We start from the raw sequence: 18,458 nt of genomic DNA on the forward strand, positions 1-18,458 counted from the left end.
GAGATAGACACCAAGATATTTGACCCCATCTGTTTTCCACTCTAAATTATGTGGGAGTGCCGGTGGCAGTATTAAAGAAAGGTTATCTGAACCGCACCATAAGGCTACACTCTTGCCCCAATTTACTTCAGCGGAAGAGGCCGCAGAGTAGTCTTTAAAGCAACGCTGCACCGCAGCAACACTACAGGGGCCCTTAATCAGAACACATACATCAGCATAAGCTGTGACCACAAATCTTGAACCAAAAACGGCTCCCACATCCTGAGTTATTCGCTGCCTGATGGATGCTAAGAGTGGTTCAAAGGCAATTATATACAGAAGTCCAGAAAGGGACAACCTTGACGGATACCCCGACGGAAAGGAAAATGGGGACATAAACTGTTGTTTACTTTCATCATGCAGAAGGTGTTAGTGTATAACAGCTTAACATAGGAAATGAAAGTTTCGCCAAAACCCATCCGCTCCAGAACAGAAAACAAATATGTATGATCAACACGATCAAAAGCCTTTGTTTGGTCAAGAAACAACAACCCAAAACTGGCACACAAGTACTTATTACAAGAAATAATATCCCTTATCAGAAAAAAATTGTCATAAATTGACCTTCCTGGTACACAGTAGGTCTGGTCAGGGTGCACAATAGAACTGATCACAGTTCCCAAACGGTTTGCTAAAGCCTTCGACAAAAGCTTGTAATCCGCAGTCCGCACACAGCAATGAGACAGGCCGCCAGTTCTCGACTAGTTGAGTGTCCCCAGTCTTTGGCAACAGGCAAATGACTGCTCTTCTGCAGGACAGGGGAAGCTCTCCAACATGAAGGCATTCATCAAATACCTCAAGCAGGTCAGGTCCCACAAGGTTCCAAAAGTCTTATAGAACTCTCCGGGCAAACCATCAATCCCAGAGGCTTTACCATCCGTCAAGCTCCGCATTGCAGTTTCAAGTTCAGCAGCCGAAACTGACATGTTCAATGTGCGTTGCTGGTCTTCCTCAAGTCTTGGAAGCCCAGTAGTCAGCTCCTGCAAGGTCTCATTACTTATGCTCTGGGGGGAGTACAAGTTTGTATAAAAACCCTTCAAAACAGACTTAATCTCCTGTTGAGAGGTCACTATTGACCCATTAGCAGCACGCAGCCGGTGAATCTGTCTCCAAACCAAACAAGGCCTTATTTGGCATATCCAACGTTAAATAACTCATTCTCATGCGTACCAAGGTGCCCATTGCTCGCTGCCGTACCAGTTCAGTCAACATTGCCTTTTTAGTCCATAGCAGCCGGTCACCTGTAGTGTCTTTCCCAGCCGTATTAATGTTTTCCTCCAGGGCTGCAATTTCAGCCTTTAATGAATCGATCGAGAGATTTTTTAATTTAGTGGCATGAAGACTATATTGTTGACAGAGCGATTTGACCTGACCCTTTGCGAGGTCCCACCACAGTCGAAGGTTAGCATGCTCAAATTTGGAGGACCGAATTCTTTCCCACACGGCTCGAAAAGCCTCTTTGAATCTCATATCATTCAGCAGGTGGGTATTAAGTGACCAATACGCACTACCACCTGAGGCCAGAGGCAAATTAAAACCCATTGAAACCAGGTAATGGTCTGTGAAACCAGTTGGGAGTATCTGGGTTGTGACCATCACATTTAGCATTGGCTTATTCACGTAGAATCTGTCCAGCCTTGCCATTGATATCCTCCCATCATGGCATCTGCACCACGTATAGCACCGTGAAGTTGGGTGTTGCAACCTCCAAACATCTTTCAAATGCTGATTTTTGATGTTCTCCAAAATCCTCGTAGAAGCCGGATGGGGTTCATGACCGGTCCTGTCTACGGAAGGATTGATAGTGCAATTGAAATCACCAGCAATACAGATGAAAGCAGTTGTATCCAGTCCTTTTACAAAGTCATGCAGAGTGGAAAAGAACACTCTTCTTTCCATGGGCTCACTCGGTGCATATACGTTTACAATGATGATCCTTTGCGTGTTGCAATAGAAATCCACCGCTATCAGATGTCCCTTATAAATTTCCTTAAAGACAATCTTCCGAGCAGGGATTCTATCACTCAAGGCGATGGCAACACCAGCTTTGGGTGTGGTTTTACCACTCAGCCACCACTGCCCTCGATAAAGTTTTCCCCATTCAGCAACCAGGGTGTTCGTAGCATGAGTCTCCTGTATCAGGATGATGTCGGCTTTCACCCTCTCCATCGCCTTAATTGTCTGAATTTTTCGTAAGGGGGTACAACCCCCATTGATATTCAGGGATGTGATACATATCTCTCGCAAAGCCATTTACAAAGGTAACTCACCCTCCGCCTGCATTTCCTTATTCGCCTTTGTGACCGCTTTCCGAAGACGCTGAAATTGGGCCTCCGAGATTTCCATTGGGTCATTTCTTTGCAGGAGGGGTCTTGCAGCCCTGATGAAAGTTTTCACATCGGGAAAATGGTCTTTGATCACAACGTAGCGTTGCCTAAACGTCTCGTTTAGGAAACTGATGACGTTTTCCTTTGTTGCTTCCATCTGTTGTTCTCCCTGATGATCATTCACAGACACAAGGCTTTGAGCTTCCTCATCCAGCTCCCTAACCACATCAACGTTGAAACTCCTTTGTTGTGTGTCAGGAGCTGGCACACCTTCTGTGTCATCACCACTGCAGTCTTCTTGTTGCATCACCAGGGGCACATCTGTGCCACCACTGCTGCCTATTATAGGTCTGCTTGGACCATCATCCTTGGTCGTTTCAACCGGATGTGAGCAACAACCGTTGTCACTCAGGCCCTGGGACTGCTCGTTGTCACAAGGGACAATGGTGCCATCATCACAACCAATACTGGTGCATTGATTTTCTTCAACAAGAGCGAGGGGTGAAGTCCTACTCTCCTCTGTTTCGTCACCACCCTGCCCAGCTTGCCGAGAATCATCAAGATAGTCTGAGATACTGTTTGTTTGTACGAGTATCACTTTGCTACCTTTGTCTTCCACCTCGGCGCTCAAAAAGGTACGTTTTAGGTTCCTCTTAGCCTCGGTGCCTTTCATCAATACTCTCCTCAAAAACCATATTATCTTGAGGATGCAGCCTCTTGTCCACATCGACTGGGTGCTCCCCTGCTGCACTAACCTCAGCAACACCGCCACCACTTGCCACACCCCTGGTCTTCTGGTGTGGATGTCTGTACTCCACCAGGCTCATGAACGGGGGGCACTGCATCAGTCACAAGGGGGGCCGACCCAGCTGCTGTGGCGTACGTCTTCTTGGCGTCTGGGCAATACTGCTTAGTGTGTCCGTGTGCTCCACATCCATAGCAGATCAAGGTCTCGGTCGCCATGAAAATCCTATAATCATGTTCGCCTACTTTAAAGGTGTGGGAGGTGTTCAACTGTTTTGCTGCGTCTTTTAAAACAACAAAACAAAAACGTCTAAACGATTGTACGTGCTTCAACCTGCCGTTTCTCGTACGTAGAGGAACCCTAATGATTCGAGAGACGACAGTGCCAAACTCACCTAGCTTGTGCAGGATTTCCTCTTCCTAGAAAAGGCGGAACATTGCTCATGAAGGAGCTGCGCTCCAACGCGAGTCGAAAGAATTGACGCGACCAAAGACGGAATTCGTCCGAGTTGCTTTATTGAAACAAAACAGCTCAGGTATTCTGAAAAGCCCGTTTATCGGGCAGCAATATATATACACATTTATGCCCGGGCGTTTGCCCGGGAAAACCGAGACCGGGCATGCCCGGGTGTCAAGGGCGAGTCCTGGAAAGTCGAGTCTGGACATGCCCGGGCGTCCTGGACGCGGCCTGGCAAGTCGAGGCTGGGCGTGCCCGGGCGTTCTGGGCGAGCCCTGGAAAGGCGAGAGCGGGCATGCCCGGGAAAGACGAGACAGGGCGTGCCCGGGAGGTTCGGGCATGCCCGGGAACAGCGAGTCCGGGCATGCCCAGGAGAGGCGCGTCTGGGCCCGTCCGGACGAGCCCGGCATGGCGATCGCGCCCTGGCCGCGTCCTGGCAGGTGCAAGGCGATTGTGTACATTCAGCGGGAACCGCTACACTCAGAATGACTTTCACTGCCGGCGTGTCCATCGACGACACAGGAACAAACAGATCGTTTCCCAAGGTCAAACCATTCTGCACAACAATATCGGCCAGACTTATTTGCGAAACAAATACCACAATTTTGTGATTCATACGAGACGTGGCACGAATGTTACTCACGTCGATCAAATCCCCAATCGCGAGCAAAATGTCATCCATTTCAACTCCCTCCGGCGGGACAAGGCACAGCCCGTGCTTACGTGATAAACCCTCATCGGTAACACGATCGGCAGGCCTTTGGCTACTCCTATTAGCCATATCGTCAAAGGAGAAACGAAGTGAAAGCAAATAGATTTGTATAATCCTAAAAAAAGAATAGAAAAAAAATATATTAAATAACTAAAAACGAAAGCACGGTTTAAACCACGTTAGGAAACAACGTGGTTTAAACAAACCCTCACCGTGCTGGCTCTCCCTCTCTCTGTCTCGAAGGAGGGGAAAAAGAGGGACAGGTGGTAACGAAGCAGGAAGGGAGGAAAAAGGTCAACAGACACGACAAAAGTACAAAAGGAAAAAAACAAAGGAAAGGGAAAGGTAAAAAGGGAGGTGGGGAGAGGACGAAAACAACACGAGCCAGGAGCTACAACACACAAACACGAGCACACGCCATCTTGCCACGCCCAACAACAGACGGCCAGCAGGGGGCGAGAGAGAGAGAGAGAGAGAGAGAGACTTGACTTTTATGTCCTTTTATTACAAAAGTATAAAATGAAGATTTTTTACAGTCAAAACAAAATAAACAAAACAGTTACATGCAATTTTACCATCGGGGAAGTCAAAACCAACAAACCGTTAAGCTACCAAAAAAACACAGAAGGATATTTAATAAAGACTAGAGAGAAAGCACCAAATGATCCTCAGATATTTCACAAAAATCCTTTACACACCACATTCTTTCAAAAAGTTCAAGTTGGCTGGAAAGCGAATAACAGTAAAAAATCAAGTTTTATCCGGCTCTCGCAAAAAGCTCTGAGCATTGCTACAGTATCTGTACTGTACAAGTCATTCTTTATCTTTGATTTTCTGGTTTTGTAAATTGCCAATTTTGCTTGGGAGATGAAGAAGTTTGCAAGAATTATTGCTTGGATGTTTAAGGGGCCACTTGGCCCTAAAATAAACATTGGAAAATTGAAATCAATGGAAAGACGTGCAAATAGCACTTTCAAGAAAACAAAGAGAGGAGTTAAACGACTGCATTGAATATACGCATGAGCCAAGGTTTCTCTCTGTCCACAAAAGGGACACTGATCACTTGTCGCTTGTGAAAAGCGGTGAATGAGAGAGTTTGTGGGTATTATCCAATGTGCGATTCTCCATTGGAGATCACCAGCATGTTTTGGCACAGGATTTTTATAATACCATCCCCAGTTAGGGGAGAAAGGAGGAGTGTGTGGCAGGACTGCAGACCACTTGCAAGGTGCTGGGGCAGACAAGGAGGGGAAAAGAGCTTTTAAACATTGGAAATATAAGGTTTTGCGGTTACCACTGGAAGAGGAAAAGGAACGGCCAAAATTTATTGGCTCCAAGTTTTCAGAGGCCGACAAAAGAAGGTTGGGGAAAGGAGAGAGGCTCGGCTCAGAGGGAGGTACAGGACGAACCAACCAAGGTTGGGAGGTACCGTAGGCACGAAGCACCACCCTTAGACATCTGTCTAGTTGGCGAGATGATCTGACGCCAGTCGCCAAGGCAATAGCAGCAACACTTAGCCACTTGTCATTTGCATTGTCTCTAAGGTGGCACACTTTGGTTATTGATGCAGCCACAAACTTTTGAATGAAGGCCCTGCTGCTTCCAAAACCTTCAAAAAGTGAGTTGCAAAACAGTGGCTCGTTGAAGAACATGGATCTCTCATACGTAGTATGATCCCGATGGCTTTTGAGAGCTTGCCATGCATTTAACAAACTTCGGTAGAAAGAGGGGATTGAAGAGAGATCAAACATTGTCAAGTCCATTAGGAAAAGCTCCTTAGCATGACCGAAATTCTCAAAATGACCCAAAATGCAGCATGCAAGTTGCCTCCAAAGCACAACAGGCTCGTGCAAAATGGACCATATCGTGCGTAGACGAAAAGCCATGATTCGGCATTTTACATTGACAAGTCCTTGACCACCCTCAGGTATCGGCAAATTTAATCTCTCCGGTCGTAGCCAATGCATTCCAGACCAGAAGAAATGAGTGACGCTCTTCTGTATTCCATCGATTAACCCAGCAGGTGGTTGCAGAGCCAAGACCTTGTGCCACAGAATGGAGGTAACCAGGTTGTTTATGACCAATACTCTGCCACGGTAAGACAATTGGCAGAGTAGGCCTTTCCATTTTATTAAAAGCAGTTCAATGCGTTCAGGCAAACCTTCCCAGTTATGCCTGATGAAATCTCCAGGACCTAGAAAAACTCCCAAAAACTTGATCCCATCTCTTCTCCAAGCAATATTTGCGGAGAGAAGCGGGGGTGAAGGGGGGGGGGTGGGGAGAATGGGGGGTGGGAAGGGGATTCGAGCAACAGTGCCTCAGTCTTTTTCCAATTGATTTTTGCTGACGAGGCTCTGTTAAAAAGTGCTAAAGCATGCATCATCTTAGCAATATCATCAGAGTTTTTGATACACACACATATATCATCAGCGTAGGCAATAGTCTTTATAGTGTGGTTTAAACCTCTCACAGTGAAACCAGTCAAAGACTTTCGAAGCGTGTTTAAGAGGGGTTCAAGGGAAAGGGTGTACAAAGCACCTGACAGTGGGAAGCCCTGCCTAACACCTCTTTTAATACAAAAGGGGGGCACAAGCTCATTATTTATGTTTAGCAGAGCAGATACGTTTGAGTAACACATATGTATACATGATAAAATAAAGGGTCCAAAACCAAATCGATTTAAGACTTCGGACAAGTATTCATGCGAAACGTAATCAAAAGCCTTCTCCTGATCTAGGAAAACAAGGCCAACACTTTCATGATGAATATCACAAACATCAATCAAATCGCGAATAACAGAAATACTGTCATGGATATTACGACCAGGAACACAATAAGTTTGGTCCATGTCTACAATGTTCTTTAGGAAGGGTGAAAAACGTAAGGCAATAGCTTTGGAAAAGATCTTGTAATCAGTACATAGTAGTGATATTGGCCTCCACTGGGAGATGAGTAAAGGGTCGCCTTTCTTTGGAAGCAAGGTAAGTACTGCTCTTCTGCAGCTCAGCGGGAGTTCCTTCTTTTCGAAGCTTTCCTGGAAGACTGATAGCAGTTCAGGGCCAATTAGGTCCCAGAAAGATTCGAAAAATTCTGACGGTAGACCGTCAATGCCAGGTGATTTTCCTTTAACAAGGCTCTTTTATGCGATGGAGAGTTCCTCAAGTGTGAGTGGTTTCTCCAGGCTCTGCCTTTGCTCTGGGGTTAAGGTGGAAACACCGTCAAATAAGTGAGAGACACCATTTAGGTCAACTTCTTTTGTTTTGTAAAGGTTGGAGAAAAAGAGTCTAGCTTCCCTCTTGATTCCTTCAGGGTGAGTGATGACAGAATTGTCAGGGCATTTTAGAGCAGTAATTTGGGGGTGAGGAGCCTTCGATTCAAAATCAAAGAAGTATCGGGTTGGCGTGTCCAAAAGATTGAGCTGCTGAAACCGTAATCTTTTTAATGCCCCTTGGGTTTGGTTCTCAATTATTGTATTAAGGAAAGCTTTCTTTTCTTTCAGTCTCAGTTCTTGTTGGGGAGAAGAGTGAGTTTTTAAATTTGTTTGAATTTGTAGAATTTCCTTTTCTAAGGTAGCCTTTGTTCTACGTTCCTCTTGTGTTCTTAGGAAACAAAATTGTTGACAAAATCCTCTACATTGGGCCTTTATGTTGTCCCACCACAAACGCTGATCTGTAAACTGGTGTTTTTGATTTAATAGAACAGACCATACGTCTTTGAAAGCAGCCCTAAAGGAGGGGTTTTCTAAGATGGTGACATTAACCTTCCAGAAAGAATGGCGCTTCAAGGACAGATGTGAATGGTAATTCACAGTAATTAAATGGTGATCTGAAAAACCAGAAGGCAAAATTCCAGTGGTGGGGGAGAGATTAAAAAATGGTGAATTTATATAGATCCGGTCGAGCCTAGCTAGGGATACTTGGTTGTTTGTGATCTTGCTCCAGGTAAATTGATGCGTCGTGGGATTTTGTTGCCGCCAAAGATCCTGAAGCTTAAAATCCCTTATTATCTCTGCTAATAATTTAGCTGGTCCGGGATGGGGTTCCGCACCGTTCCTATCTAGGTTTGGTTGTAGAGTGCAGTTAAAGTCACCTGCCATTACAATACACCTGTGCAGGTCTATTTGCCTCATATAAGGCCCTAATCTAGCATAGAAGCGTTGCCGCTCAGTGCTATTTGAAGGGGCATAAACGTTCAACAAAGTAAAATTTGTGTTATTAATAACAAATTCTAGGGAGGCTAGGTGCCCTGGGATTATGTTTTTAAAGGAAAGTTTTGATGGATGGAAATGGGGATTCAAAAGAAAAGCCACTCCCGCAGTTCGGGAATTGGAATCACTAAATGGTCGTTTTCATCATCCGGTTCCATTCTGCATGGGATGCTGGCGTAGTGTGGGTTTCCTGTAAGAAAAGTACGTCTAATGTTTTCTGTAGTGCAAGGTTCACCACTTGGAGTTTGCGCAGCTGACTCGTGCCACCATTTATATTTAAGCTTCCAAATCTCTTTTTTTTTGTTCATCTTTTGCTCTCACAATGTACTTTTTCAGCCTGCTACATTGGGCTTCTGTGAAATGGTGGTCGCTAGGCCGGCGGATGATGTTTCTTGCCGTATCAATAAACCCGTGCAGGTTAGAAAAGTGATCTTTAATGTCTACGTGTCTCTTTCTAAAAGTGTGGTTGAGGAATTTCAATATTTGGGCTGGTAAGACGTTGGATTCGCTTGTTTGTTTTTTTTTGTTTTTTTTTGTATACAAGATCGAGGCTCGTGAAAGAGCTAACATGAATCACACAAAAAGACAAACCGACACACAAAACACAAAAAACAAGGGGAGCGGCAGACAAGATGGGGAGAGAGGGGGAAGGACACAAAAGAGAGGGGGAAGAGGGGGAAGGACACAAACACAACATTTGAGAGCAGGGACATCGGGAGGACTTGGGGGGAGGTGGGAGAGGATTAAAACATATGAACACTGCAAGGACTCTGGGGTGAATTACCGGGGGTAGAAAAGATCAAGGTTTTCGATGGGGGAAGATAAGAGATGGTGGTGAACAGCTGTTTTAAAGACCTGGAGGGAGGAGTGGGATTGAAGGGAGTGGGGGAGTTTGTTCCAGAGGCGGGAGAAAAGGGGAATGAAAGAGTGAAGGTGAGCAGAGAGCCTAGACTTTGGCAGTTTAACCATAAGAGGGTTGCAGGCAGATCTTGTGCGACCTGAAGGAATATTGGGGGGACAGAGCACAGAGAGAGCTGGGGGAGCAAGGCCGGAGAGGAGTCGGTAGAAGACAGAAAGACCACCAACCTGCCTGCGGTGAGTGAGTGAAAGGCCCTCGGCGTTGACTACATCGCAGGAGATTCCAATGATTCTGAAAGCTTTGGCCTCAACAGCGTGAAGCCGAGCAAGGTGTGAGGCAGGAGCACCAGCCCAGAGGGGGGAACAGTATTCCATTGAGCTGCGGATGAAAGCCTTGTATGTGGTGAGGAGCTCAGGTGTGCCAAGGAAGGACTTCGCACGACGGAGGATGCCCAGTCGGCGACTGGCTTTGGAGGCCAGCTTGGAAATGTGGTTTTCCCAAGAAAGATCATGGCAGATAGTGAGACCCAAAAGCTTGAGCGACAGAACTTCTTGGAGAGGATTGTTGAGAAAGTAGATGGGAGGGTTGTCCAGTCGGTCCTTTCGGAGAGACATCGTAAGAGTGTGAGATTTGTCAGGATTGAAAGACATGTTCCACTTGTTTGACCAGTCTGTGATTTTATCCAGGTCTGCAGAGAGTGAGGAGGCTGCAGACTGCCGATCTGAGGGATGAGGAATGGAGCGACAGAGAGTAGAGTCGTCCGCAAAGAGATAGAGAGGATTTTCAAGAGAGTCAGAGAGATCATTGATGAAGACCAGAAAAAGCACAGGGCCCAGAACACTACCTTGGGGAACTCCAGCCTGAACAGGAAGAGGAGATGAGAGAAACCCATTCAGGGCCACACGTTGACTACAACCAGAGAGGAAGTCCGCCAGCCATGCGTGGAGATTTCCATGGATACCAAAGGAGGAGAGTTTGGAGAGCAGAGCAGGGTGCCAGACCGTATCGAAGGCACGTGAAATGTCAAGGGAGACAGCTCTAATTTCCTGTTTGGCGTTGAGGACCTCCATCCATTGTTGAGAAAGCAGAAGCAGCATGTCCAGAGTAGAGTGACCATTAGAGTGTAGTTGGGGGACTCCTTAGAGTGTAGTTGGGGCAGTAAGTGACTAGTTGTAGTTGGGGCAGAAGCAGTAAGTGACTCCTTAGAGTGTAGTTGGGGGAGTTTGACCATCAGTGTTGGGAGGTAGTGGGGGGTCTGAGACAGTAGTTGGGGTAGTTTGTCCGTCAGTGTTGGGAGGTAGTGGGGGGTCTGGGACAGTAGTTGGGGTAGTTTGTCCGTCAGTGTTGAGAGGTAGAGGGGGCACAGTATTGTCCAGAGAGCCTGTCTGCTCGATCACAGAGGGTGCAGTTCGGGGACAGAAACGTTTTAAATGTCCGAACTTTCCACAAGTGAAGCATTTTAATGTCTCGGTTGACGCATATACTTGGTAGTCGTGATCTTTTATACGGAATTTAATTACCACGTTTAATACTTTGTCCACGTTGGATGTGGGAAGTACAATGTATGCCTGGCGTTGGAAAGACATGACGTGCTTCGCCTGTTCACTCCGACAGCCCAGCAGCAGCATCTTGATCTGGGACACGACTGTACCATAGCGCGATAGTTCCGCTAACAGCGACTCATTTCTTACAAACGGGGGGACGTTGGATAGGAGTATTTTGACAGCTGGGGTATCGAGTGGGGAAACTAAGACGAAATGTCCATTGCTGTGGACAGACCAGCCGCGACAACCTCATGCACGAGGCTTTCCTCGGCTAAAAAAACAACGATACGTTTATTCATCCGTGACGCTGCACGGACTTTTCCATCCCAATGATATTTCCAATAGCAATAACAATGTGTTCCACACTAACCTCATCGGGAGGAACGCACACCACGCCATGCTTCCGTGTGAGAGCTTCGAAAGCCGCATACGGGGAACGTGTCGACATTTTACTAATTCAAATTACCCGGGCTAAGCCGAGTTGGGGTCGGGGGAAAAGGAAGGGGTCGGGGGAAAAAGGGGAGTGGTCGGGTGCAGTTTTCTGTAAAGCAAGGGGGAAAAAACCGCAAAGAAAACGCCACTCGGCATGTACCAACACGAGAAAACGAACGCGGCAAAAACACACCTCTTAATGAGGAAAGGGGCGAAAACCCGTCGCAACTCCTTAGAGTGTCGATAGGAATACGACTCACCCGTCGACCTCACCGAAAGGTGTGGGCTCTCTCTCTCTCTGTATCTCAGAGGAAAAAGTAGAAAAAGCTAGAAGAGAAAGAATCGAGACAGCAACACATGCGAGGGATGTAATAGGGGGGAAGGGAGGGGTGTGGGGAGGGGGGAAGGGAGGGGTGTGGGGAGGGGGGAAGGGAGGGGTGTGGGGGGGGGAAGGAAGGGAGGGGTGTGGGGGGGAAGGAAGGGAGGGGTGTGGGGGGGAGCGGGCAGAGGGAGGGCAGAACGGGTAGGATGAGGAGTTGCAGCAGCGAGTTGTTGAACTGGGGTGGTGGGGGCAGACAGAGAGTAGACAACGTGAGGATAAGAAGAAAAGTGGAAGAACAGAAAATAAGAAAGACAACGAGCAAGGGGGGGGGGGGGGGTAGAAAGATCAAAGGTTGGAGCAGCTCACACCTCACCACACATGCATGGCTGCCGAGAGAGAGAGAGAGAGAGAGAGAGAGAGAGAGAGAGAGAGAGAGAGAGAGAGACTTTTGACTTTTGACGTCCTTTTATTCCAAAAATATAAAGTGCATGGATGTACAGTGTATAAAATCAACAAAGGCAAAAACAAGAGAAAACGATGAAGCGAGGAAACAATACAGATATATGCGTTGATCAGTTCAACTTTTACGGAAAACAAGTGCAATCCTCTGCAGCACTATTATGAATTGTAGAAATTATGAACAATCGTGAGAAAAATAATACCAACTCGTTTTGGCGGACTTCACAGACACTTTTCAAACACCATTTTTCCACAAATCCATCAATTTCGCCCATGCTCTTGGAAAACTCAAACTCATGTTTTAGCCTTGCAGCACACAGTGCGTTGAAAAACGTCATGACCTTGCACTGATGAATGGGCTTACCATTCCGCTTCTCCTTTCTGGACAGGTAAGTGGCAAGCTTTGCTGTAGCTACAAAAAAGCACAACAGTTCATAGTCCTTGTTGTGTTGCCGTCTCTTTTTGAGCCCAAAAATAAAGGATCGAAAAGTAAATCTGAAATTCATTTTGAAAGACACAAAGTCTAACCATTCAAATAAAGGAAAAAGTCTTTCACAGCCAATGAAAAAATGAAAAACATCCTCATTTACAGAACAAAAGGGTCAACATGCAGATATTGGGGCAAAATTCCATACATATGTATTACATGGGATGATCCCGTGGGCAAGGCGCCACTGAAGATCACCTGTTCTTTTGTTGATCAGCTTGCTATACATTGATTCCCATACAGGTTCATTGGGGGGCCCGGCAGGGAGTAGCCTCTTCCATCGTGCTACTCCATTTAGCGGAGAAATACCAAGAACTTGAGATAACCACCACCTATACAGGCTCTTGCTGCTCTCAGCATGTAATACACTTGTCCCTGTGCTTACAGGTGGAAGTTCGTTGGGAAAGCAGGCAAAAATCAGTTTCGGAAACGGGGACTCGTTGGGGTGTCCAAAAGTATTCCAAGTCCAAAGTTTCTGTAGCTGATGACGTTTTTGAACAACTTTCCTCAAAATCGTTCCAATTGTCCTCTTGGACCGAATCGCCGTCAAGGTTGAAATTTCCTCCACATTCCTCCACCCGACACCGGAGTTTGGCCGAAGGTGCCATACTTTGTTTATGCCTGCCTCGATAAAGCATTGGCACAAATGACGACTCTTGAGAACATCAGGGAAGAGAGGATTGAAGAACAGGGGTTCAACCTCAAACATCCCTGGGGAGTAGGTGTCTGCTTTACGGCTCACAGAAAGTCTTTCCCAGGCACTGAGAAGGCTCTGGTAAAATATGGGGAGCGTTGATGTATTCACGTACTTGAGGTGAGTCAGGAATACTTCGAGACCATAGCCGAGTCTACCCGCCTGCTGTAAAATATGGCAAGCCAAGGCATGGTTTGGCAGGTTTTCACCAAATAGGAGGCGTTGAATGGAGCACAGGCGAAAAGCCATGAGACGGGATCTCACGTGAACAAGGCTCTGACCACCTTCTGATGAAGTAAGGCATATTACACTTGGCCGCAGCCAATGATGGCCTCCCCAAAAAAAGTCCACAAGTTTGGCCTGTATCCTGTCCAGCAACACTTCTGGTGGTTGCAGGCAAATAAAGCGATGCCACAACGTTGCAGCAACCAAGTTGTTTGCCACTAAGACTCGGCCCTTAAATGAGAGGTGCGGTAGGGCTCTTTTCCACAGGTTCAGCCTCCTGTCTATTTCTCCGGTCACACCTTCCCAATTCCTTTTCTCAAATTGTGTAGAGCCCAGGGACACACCAAGGTAATCAACACCATCTGTTTTCCACTCCAAGTTTTCTGGAAGAGCAGGCAGATGTGTTGAGACAGGTAGGCAGCTATTAAGGTATGGCACCCAAAGAGCTTTGCTTTTCGTCCAATTAACCTTCAGAGATGAAGCCATGAAAAAGGTTCCTAAGGACTTTACAAGAGCAACAATGTCTTGGTGGTTTTTTATAATGACGCAAACATCGTCTGCATATAGTCTAGTAGGAAGACTAGGTCCCCCTGCACCCCCCGGAGATATACTTCTAATCAGTGTTTCTAGATTGGAAAAAATGTGTAGAAAATTACTAGCTATGGCCCCAAGCTGAAAAAATGTCCCACATACCATTTTTATGCAAATTACTGCTGCCATTATCAAAAAAACGATTTTTGACATATCTCAGCCAATATTGCAGATAATTGAAAAATGAAGGTGTCTAGACCCATGTTTTGAAGGGCATAGATCATGATAGAACTATTCATAACATGATTACATGTGTCTATGGTATACTAGTATGCATATTAATGCTGTAATTACAAAATAATCAGTTTTACAAATGATAAGGATACGTTAATACTGCAGATAACTTAACATGGTACATAAGGGGTCTAAACCCAGGTATTTTCAAGGTTAAATGTCAACAAGATGCTCCTGAGTCTTGCATAGGGGCGGGACATTGGCAGTAACATTGGTACCACTCAACTTTTCTTCCCACCATTGACTTTGTATTGCGAGAGATTTTCACTTGCTTATTTAAAGGTTTCTCACCCAGCCCACGTAAAATCTACCAACTCCTGCTGTTAACTCCCAAACATATTTTTTTATGTTATCCAATCACAGTGCAGAAATGACAGACTAGAGATCCAAATTAGTGCTGCTATAGCTGCCATTTTACATTTCCATCCATGTAACATGCGCGCTCGCGCGCTCGTATCAATTGGTAATGTCGCGCGCTCGTATCAATTGGTAACGTTGATGTTATTGAATACCTGAGTTGAAAGTTCAGTCTTCCATTCCATCTGTGTGTTGTTCTTGGTATTCATCCTCCAATCTAGCCAGGTAAGATGCTAACTATAATGTTACTCACACTCTTGACTTCAGTTTCTGCATGAAATCATAAACAGGCAGAATAACAGCTGAGCCAGCTAGCACCATGTTAGCTAACGTTAAAGCTAGCCTCATCTATGTACAGTATGTTCCTAATGTCGGTGTAACTTAAACTTTTGTTAATGCCAAACATGAGACATATCTGTTGACTTCTGTATATGAATTGAACCAGAAAGAGGCACGACAGCTGAGCTAGCTACAGTAACTTAGCACAATGTTTCATTGGCCTAGATAGCTAACGTTAGTGTGGAAGAATTTAGATGTTTTAGCTATTAGCACTTTTGATGCCACTAAACATGGTTTAGTCAGCTAAAAAGTACCCTAGTGTAGAACATGACTCAGAACCTCTGTTACCTCACTGAAAACTCAGAGCCTCCTTTCACAGGCACTTTTAACATCATTCGTGATTTCTTATTTGTCATTTAACAGTGATGGTAGACATCGACAGCAAGCATGCCCAAAAGAAAACGGAGTGTAGAACCTGCAGCCCAAAGCTCTCCTCCTACATGCATCCTTCATGTACCATCCATGTCTGATCATGGGGATTTCACGCCCCTCCGTAAAATTAAAGGATCTGCTTCAGAAAAACTGCAACTGCTTCAAAAGATCCGGGATAGACGTCTCAACCAACCGCATGACTCCCCATGTCGTATGCAATCAGTATGTGATCAGATCCCGGCAACTCTTCCTGATGACCTAGAAAGAGTAGGATATCACAGCAAGTGTTATAAGCACTTTGTCCGCCACTTTCATCGTCTGGGAGATGATACAGAACCAGGGCCATCAACCTCATCATGGCATCACTCTCCTCGTAAACCAGGAGGTTCTGCTGAACCCATCTTCCCGCCAGAGTGTATATTTTGTGAGAAAGTTGAGACCAAAGATGCTCATCGCAATACTGAGAGGCCTACAACCTTCCCATCCTTTAAAAACAAAGAAAATGCATGGGAGCAAATCGAAACACGGGCTGAGAAAATGGGTCTCTATCGACTCCATCGAAAGGTGAAAAACAAAGACCTCTTTGCATGTGAGGCCAAACACCATCCGTCATGTTTTAAAGCTTTCCGCACAGCATTCTACAACTATGAGCGTGCGATTCACAGAGCCGAAGCACCAAAGGAGCAGGCTTGCATGTCAGCCGCCCATGAAAAGGCATTCAACTCAGTACTGGAACACATTCAAACCCAGGTCATCCAGCAGAATAAAGTTCTACAGCTTTCTTCCTTGCGCTTGCTCTATGTCGAGGAACTGAAACTGAATGGATATGAGAACTCAAATTATCGGTCAGAGAAACTACTGAAACGCCTACAGAATGACCCAATCAAGGAGCATATCCACTTCACGAAGGTTGATCATGACAAATGTGATGTCATTTCTTTCTGGCTTGTGCACAGCTCAAACATAACAGTTTCCAATGCTCTCGCACGAGCATTCACACTCGGAAGCACAAACAAGAACCAAAATGTTGCCCTCCAACTTCGCCAGGGTATTCTACAGGCTTTCAGAGAGTGTAAAGACCAACCATGGCCACCAACAGCTGAAGACATGGAGCTCAATCCTGAAGACATCCTACCTCCAGACCTTGTCCGCTTTCTCAGCGTGCTAATGACTGGCAAGGAGGGCATCGAGACAGAAAAGGTGAAGCGTCTGGTCTTCTCCATTGGACAAGATCTGTGCCGTGCAGTGTCAGATGGAAAATGGAAGTTACCAAAGCACATTCTCCTCTGTGTGACTGTAAGGCACCTGTTCCGAAGCAAACAGCGCACCACAATACTACACAGGCTTGGACACTCTGAGAGCTACGATTTCGCCTTGGAGTTGGAAACTGCTCTCGCCAAGGTCCTGGATGAAGTCTCAACTTATCGTACACCACAAATTGTGACAGGAGAGGGCAACCTTGTATTCCACTGTGAGTGGGACAACTTGAATAAAACCACTACCAGTGTGCACGGCAGCAACATTGTAAACAGTGCTGGAGGAATCATGGTGCAGGAGGTCAAGCCCGGGTTCGAGAGCAGCAAGGACCGAATGCTACCTACCATCAATAGGTCACAACAGCGTAGCCTGAAGGTCGACACACCAAAAACTCTCCCACCGGCTGAGGCGGGGCAGCTCAGAGAAGATCATTCTGGCTGGACCAGCAACCAGGAAGCCATATGACTTCAAAATGTTCCTTGCAAATGACGACAACAAAAAGCAGATGTGCCAGCTTCTTCTGAAAGTGTGGAGTGGACAAGAGGCAGCTACCAGGCTGGAGAGAACAGAGATGGCTGTGCTGATCGTGGAGGGGAAGGCCCACCAACTTGCCTCAACGAATGGCAAGGTAAAATTGAAAGCCCTTCGTGAATGGCGATTCAATTTGTAATTTTTCCTGAAAAAAAGGTGATTACCTGTGATGTTTGTCTAGATCTGAAACTGGCAGTGACTGGTGATTGAAATGCGGTGCCTTTTTGTGTTTCAGGTCGAGGTACGTGAACTCCCCACGATCTACAGCAACCAGGAAGAGACTGATACCAGGGTGGTTCTGTACCTCCATCATGCTGCTACCATCGGATACAAGAACGCTGTAGTCAGAACACCGGACACAGACATCCTCCTGATCCTGCTCCACCATGCCCACAACATCAAGCTGACGGTGTACCTGGATACAGGGTCAGGGAAGCATCGCCAACTTGTCAACGTCTCTGAGCTGGCAGAATCCCTGGGAGAGGACTACTGTGCCACTCTCCTGGGGTACTATGTGTTCAGCGGAGAAGACTGCACCAGTGCCTTCAAAGGGAAGGGAAAAGTCGGGCCCTTGAAAAAGCTGGAGAAGAATCCCAGGTTTCACAGGGCATTCGGTGAACTGGGTGACAACTGGGATGCCAACCCTGAGGTGGAGAGGCAGTTAGAAAAATTCACCTGTGTGATGTACGGCCAGAGTCGCGAGTCATCAGTGGACATTGTCCGTGCCAAGCTGCTACGAAAAATGGTGGGAGAGGACAAGACCCTCACATCCAAGTCCAAGGTTGATCTGGCTCGCCTTCCTCCATGCCAGTCTGCCCTGAAGCCGCACATCCAGCGTGTGAACCACCGCGTAGCATTGTACAAAAGAGCCGATCAACCTATCATCGAAAAGCCAAAACCTTATGAGGAGCAAGGATGGATAAGGACTGATGAAGGACTGTTGAAACCAATGTGGTCCAGTGGTCCCATCCTACCAACCTCACTGGTGGATCTTCTGAACACAGGAGAGCACGAAGAGGAGGAGGAAGAGGAAGGAGAAGAAGAGTTTGACTCTGACGATTTCGATGAAAATGATGATGACTGACTCAGTGTAGAATCACTAATGCTAATGATGTTTATCTAAAACAAGCAAGAGAAGAGTGGTCACATTGAGTGCTAGGACTATTTTGACAGTTGTAATATTTAGAAAAATAAAACTTTGTGTTAACGTCTGTGTAGACGGACCTTAATATGAGTCTATTATTTCGTAAAACTGTGATTATTTTGTAA

The 18,458-nt window shown here is 46.2% G+C and overlaps 3 protein-coding genes across 6 annotated transcripts in view; all 3 read left to right on the top strand.

The window, feature by feature from the left end:
* Positions 1-18,458, top strand: part of LOC144889548 (uncharacterized) — a 121,078-nt gene that overhangs the window by 16,346 nt on the left and 86,274 nt on the right. The window lies entirely within an intron of this gene.
* LOC144889547 (uncharacterized) lies at positions 17,104-18,418 on the top strand. Its single transcript, XM_078770228.1, has 2 exons — positions 17,104-17,286; positions 17,425-18,418. Exons 1-2 carry the CDS (start codon positions 17,131-17,133, stop codon positions 18,271-18,273), a joined length of 1,005 nt encoding a protein of 334 aa, XP_078626354.1. The 5' UTR covers positions 17,104-17,130; the 3' UTR covers positions 18,274-18,418.
* LOC137415872 (E3 ubiquitin/ISG15 ligase TRIM25) overlaps positions 17,425-18,458 on the top strand; it is a 732,877-nt gene continuing 731,843 nt past the window's right edge. The window contains exon 1 of one of the 3 annotated variants that reach the window (XM_078770220.1): positions 17,425-17,812. The gene's annotated coding sequence lies outside the window, so the exon portion shown is untranslated. The remainder of the gene's footprint in view (positions 17,813-18,458) is intronic. The other 2 variants (XM_078770217.1, XM_078770219.1) reach the window with 2 other exon arrangements.

Source organism: Myxine glutinosa, chromosome 1 (assembly GCF_964187855.1).
Source record: "Myxine glutinosa chromosome 1, kmMyxGlut1.1, whole genome shotgun sequence".
NCBI classification, from domain to species: domain Eukaryota; kingdom Metazoa; phylum Chordata; class Myxini; order Myxiniformes; family Myxinidae; genus Myxine; species Myxine glutinosa.